This window comes from Lathyrus oleraceus, chromosome 1, assembly GCF_024323335.1.
Source record: "Lathyrus oleraceus cultivar Zhongwan6 chromosome 1, CAAS_Psat_ZW6_1.0, whole genome shotgun sequence".
Classification (NCBI taxonomy): domain Eukaryota; kingdom Viridiplantae; phylum Streptophyta; class Magnoliopsida; order Fabales; family Fabaceae; genus Lathyrus; species Lathyrus oleraceus.
Genome location: NC_066579.1, coordinates 79,438,443 through 79,443,948, shown reverse-complemented (window position 1 = coordinate 79,443,948; position 5,506 = coordinate 79,438,443). Strand labels below are relative to the sequence as shown.

At 36.3% G+C, this 5,506-nt stretch overlaps 1 protein-coding gene across 1 annotated transcript; it reads right to left on the bottom strand.

Annotated features, from left to right (window-relative positions):
* Nucleotides 1–959: 959 nt before the first annotated feature.
* LOC127092437 (uncharacterized) lies at nucleotides 960–2,688 on the bottom strand. The gene is made up of 4 exons (XM_051031310.1): nucleotides 2,305–2,688; nucleotides 1,846–2,098; nucleotides 1,464–1,734; nucleotides 960–1,332 (listed from the first exon to the last, which is right to left on the bottom strand). Exons 1-4 carry the CDS (start codon nucleotides 2,686–2,688, stop codon nucleotides 960–962), a joined length of 1,281 nt encoding a protein of 426 aa, XP_050887267.1.
* Between the last annotated feature and the right edge of the window lie 2,818 nt (nucleotides 2,689–5,506).

Sequence of the window (5,506 nt, the reverse complement as noted above, 5' to 3'; positions counted from 1 at the left end):
ATGGTCTTTCTGTATTCTAATTGAGGGACCTTTGTTGACTTGAGGGTTATCAGGTTCAACACATCCTGATTCACTATCTAATTCAATTACTTCCTCATTTTTAGTTGGGTTGATATGCTGAAATGATGTCTCGACATTAGATTCAACATCTGTCCCTTTTTCTTAGATATTGGCATCCACTACCACATTGATGGATTCCATTATGGCTTTGGTTCTGGAATTAAAGACTCTATAGGCTTTGTTGTTTGTAGAGTATCCAAAAGTATACCTTCATCACTCTTGGGATCCCTCTTTCTTCTTTGTTCACGATCAGCTAAAATGTAGCATTTGCTTCCAAATATGTGACAGTATTTGACTGTGGGCTTCCTTCCTTCCCATAATTCATAGAGAGTTGTTGAGGTTCTGGTTCTTAGGGTGACTCTATTATGAAGCATGACTCTAGCTTATTCTTGGAGAGTTATGTTCTTATGTTCCACAACCTCGTTTTGCTGTGGGGTGATAGGATAGGAGAACTCATGCCCAATGCCTTCAGAGGAGCGGAAATCAGCAAATCAGTTATTTTCAAATTCTTTCCCATGGTCACTTCGAATCCTGATTATTTCACTTTCCTTTTCTCTTTGAATCCTTTGACATAGATCTTTGAACACCTCAAAAACATAAGATTTTTCTTTGATGAAGTTCACCCATATGAACCTTGAAAATTCATCAACAAAAACATAGGCGTACTTTATCCCTCCAAGGTTCTCAACCCACATAGGTCCCATTAGGTCCATATGAAGGAGTTCCAGAACTTTCGAGGTCATCTGATGTTGTAACTTTGGATGTGGCATCTTGGTTTGCTTTCCAATTTGACACTCACCACATATTTTACCTTCTTAGATCTTGAGTTTTAGAATGCCTCTGATGGCTTCTTTTGACACAATCTTTTTCATCCCCTTCAGATGTAGATGTCCAAGTGTTTAGTGCCATAGATTAACTTCGTCTTCTTTGGATATCAGGCATGTATGAGTGTGGGTTATTTCTTTAGAGGACCATAAGTAGAATTTGTCCTTAGACATTACTCCCTTCATTAGCACTTCATTTTTTTCATTTGTGACAAGACACTCTGATTTTGTGAAGTTAACTTTAAGACCTTTATCACATAGTTGACTAATACTAATCAGATTAGCAGTTAAACCCTTTACCAGCAGGACATTATCGAGATTTGGAAGTCCAGTACAAGCTAGTCTTCCAACCCCTTTAATTTCACCTTTGGCCCCATCTCCAAACGTGACATGGCCGGTTGAGTATGTCATGATGTTTTCAAGGAACTTCTTGACATCTGCCATGTGCCTGGAACAACCACTATCACAATACCAGTCTTCACTAACTAAAGCTCTTAGAGAGGTGTGATCTATAAAGTTGGTGTTGATAGTCTTAGGTATCCACTCCTTTTTTGGTTGACCCTGAGTTGTGTTGGGTACCTTAGATATCCATATAATATGAAACAGAAAGGTTTGATATGTCTATATTTTCCACAGTAGTGACATATCCAGCGAGATGATCTTCCTTTAGTGTGAAGGTTCTGATGATTGGCATGATGTTGAGACAAAGGTTTTGACATGGCAGGTTTAGACTCCTCTCCTGGAAGAACAAAGTTGGTCATCGATGATTCTCCTTGGCTATGAAGAGATTGATTTTTGAAGCCAATCCCTCTTAGATCTCCAGCTGCTTTTCCAATTTGTAAAACTTTATCTAACATGTTATACCCCTTATTTAGCATTTTAACAGATTTTTTCATGTTGTTAAGTTTGGAAGACAACAATATCACTTCATTTTGGAGCTCAAAGATGGTGAATTACAAACCTTCTTTTTCAACTTGTAGTTGAGATATAATTTTCTTATGTTTTTCTCCCAGCAGACACACTTCTTCACTTTTGATGCGAAGCTCTCTATATGAAGCATCTAGTTCTTCACAGGATAGTTCTTCATCACATGAATCATCATCAGATTCACATATTCCATTTAAAGCAGTAACATGTTTATCAGCTTCCTCCTCAGGTTCACTTTCCGAGTTGTCCTCATCAGACCAAGAAACAGATAGACCTTTGTTTTGTTTCTTGAGATAGGTAAGAGATTCAACTCTAATGTGTCCAAAACCTTCACACCCATGACACTGAATTCCTTTACCTTGATTTGATCTCTCTTCAGTTCTTGATCTTATCTGGTAGTATTCCTGATGTCAAGAGGGATGTTCTTGACATTGGGTCTTGACTTCCTGTCAACTCTCTTAAGAACCTTATTCAATTATCTTCCTATAAGCACTATAACATTGGCCATTCCTTTATCAGTATCCAAATCACATTGGTTTTGTTCATCTTCAATGTTGGATACAAATGTTATGCTCTTAGTTTTATTTTCATTTATGTCACTAATACCTAACTCAAAAGTTTTGAGAGATCCAATAAGCTCACCTACTCTCATGGAGATGATGTCTTGAGCTTCCTCAATATTTGTGACCTTCATATCAAAAAATTTAGGTTGAAACCTTAGAATGTTTCTCACCAATTTTTCTTCTGTCATCCTTTCTCCCAAAGAACTAGATGAATTAGCTATTTCAAGAATACTCATGTGAAAGTCATGGATATTCTCATCATCTTTCATCTTTAGATTTTCAAATCTGGTAGTGAGAAGCTGAAGTCTATACATCTTTACTTTTGATGTGCCTTCATGAGTAGTTTTGAGGATTTCTCAGGCTTCTTTAGCTACAGTACAGGTATTAATCAACCTGAATATATTTTTTCCCACACCATTGAATATGATATTCAAGGCTTTGGAGTTTCCAAGAGCCAATTCATCTTCTTCATTGGACTAGTCCTCTTCAGGTTTTAATTAAATAATTACCTTTCCATCCTTGTCAATCACAACAGGATGTTCCCATCCTCTAATGACAACTTTCCATGTCTTGTTGTCCATAGATTTTAAGAAAGTCACCATCCTTGCCTTTCACTAATCATAGTTGGATCCATCTAAGATGGGGGGTTCTGTTGATAAATCTTCATTCCTTGTCCATGGTGCCAGAAAGTATCTTCTCTGAATCTCACCCAGATACAGAGCAGGATGCCTGCTCTGATACCAATTGAAATTCTGGCAAGCAGATCCTTGATTCAAACACGATGTCACGACCTCAAGGTCTGCACATTATCCCACAACAGACAATAACGGGATAAATAAAATAGTAAATAACACACATAATTGTTAATCCAGTTCGGTCCAACGCCACCTACACCTAGGGGCTACCAAGCCAGAAAGGAATTCCATTATCACAAAATTAGTTTGAAGTCCTGAACAACCTCAGTGTTTATAAACTTCTCTCATAATCTCTACTTATGGGTGTTTCTATCTAGAGCAACCCTAGATATGAGACCCCTCTCACTTCCCTCAATCATAAGATAACACACAACAGAAAAGCATAATCCACTCTTGCTTAAAAGCTTATGAGGGATAGTAAATTACAACTCAATACACTCAGTCGAATTCAAGTATCAATGTGATACTCGAATGGCTCACATGAAACACACACTAAACCCTAATGGAAACACAATTCTACACTATTTTCGATACATTCTTAGGTTAATAACTCCTCTATTTATAGTAGTAATACACACGGGATTCGGTCTTTGATACGAAGCAGATCCAAGATCTCTTCTCAATCTTCTGAAGATATGAATCTCATTAAATCAAATGTTTCCTAATATGTTTTGACATTGTTCCTTCGTGTACAAGTCAAGATACAATCTTCTTCAATCACAGAGAAACATGCAATAGATTACAAAAACTAAATCTTCATAGAATCTGTAGGAAGCACAATTAAAGATACTAAATCTCATAACTAACACAATCTGGATTATGCAGAATATTGAAGCAACATGTCAGGACATCTTGCAAATACTTGTTTTTCCAAAAAGCAACCAATCACCAAAAGACAAACCTAACAAATACTTCTAACCAGATATGTTTACCAACATCTCTATTTCCATGCTTCTTCACTAAGTTTTCTCTTATGTTTAAACCCTCCAACAACTCTTTCTCTACCTCTATAAAAGGAAGTTGAAGATTTGAAGGAAGGTGTACAACAAAAACGTAATACAATATCTTGAGCTTAAGTCTGAGCTTTCATTTGTAATTTTTATTGCATAGGATCTTAAGATTTCTTATCTTTGTATATATTAGAAATCTTAAGAGGTTATGAACCTTTGTGGTTGTTGCACAACTGTTATACTTCTGATGGTGTATCTAAGTATAGTGGTTACCATATCTACTAAACTATTTTTTTAAAGTAGAGGAAGTCTCTTGCCTACATGCTTGATTAAAGAAGTCTCATGTATGTATACTTGGGCAGTGAAGTCTCTTTCTAGGTTGATTGATCAGAAGTCTCTTGCAAGATTTCTTGAGTGGAAGTCACTTTCTAAGTTGATTGAGCAAGTGAAGTCTCTTGCAAGTGCGTTTGAGCAAAGTGTAATATGTTGATTATAGTGAAAAGCTCTTATTAAGGCAAGGGGATTGGGCAACTCTCAGTTGAGGAGAGGAACCTGGATAATCTTTATGTGTTTCTTGATTTTACTTCTAATATTTATTATTTACGTTGTTACTACCACTTCTGATATCAGACTCTGAACATTGTTTAGATTCTGAAGTTGCTTGATCATAAGCATAATGAGTTTTTGGGATACACAATTCAACCCCCCCATCTTCTTGTGTATATTTATCATATTCAGTTGGCATCGGAGCCTGGTTTGTACTAAACATAGAACTGTGGTACAAAAAAGGATCTTGAGAAAAATACTCTTTCCATCATGGTTGATAGTCATGAAGTAACTAGCCTTGTTGGAGGTTCTATTCGTGATAAACCAACCATGATCAAAGTACATATGGTAAAAACAATTATACTACTAGACCACCAATATTCAGTGGTGACTCTACTGAATTTGAATGGTGGAAGAGCAATATGTACACTCATATCATTGGTTTGGATGATGAGTTATGGGATATATTGGAAGGTGGCATTGACTTTCATGTCAATGGTGTTGGAATGGTTTATGACAGAAAGTCTGTCACTCCTGATCAGAAACGGATTTATAGAAAACATCATAGAGTGAAAGGTATTTTGGTTGATGCATTACCTCATTATGAGTATATAAAGATTATTGATAAGTCTACTGCTCAGACCATCTTTAATTCTTTATGTGCTACCTATGAAGGTAATCAACAAGTTCAAGAAGCTAAGGCATATCTTCTAGTTCAGCAGTATGAGATATTCATAATGAAGATTGATGAGAACATTGAATCTATGTTCTCAAGATTTCAAGTTCTTATGTCTAGACTTCAGGTCCTGAACAAGAGCTATACCCATATGGATCATGTCAGAAAGATTCTTAGGAGTGTTCCTACCAAATACATACCTAAAGTAACCGTTATTCAAGAAGCTAAAGATTTAAACTCTTTAAGTCTTGAAGGTCTTGTTATA

Excerpts from the sequence above, each read along its gene's own strand:
- LOC127092437 (XM_051031310.1), bottom strand. The coding sequence starts at position 2,688 with ATGTATAGACTTCAGCTTCTCACTACCAGATTTGAAAATCTAAAGATG. Across the intron at positions 1,735-1,845 it reads ACTACAAGTTGAAAAAGAAG|ATAAAGTTTTACAAATTGGA; the intron begins GTTTGTAATTCA and ends ATAACATGTTAG. Across the intron at positions 1,333-1,463 it reads ATATTATATGGATATCTAAG|GCACATGGCAGATGTCAAGA; the intron begins GTACCCAACACA and ends TGGTTGTTCCAG.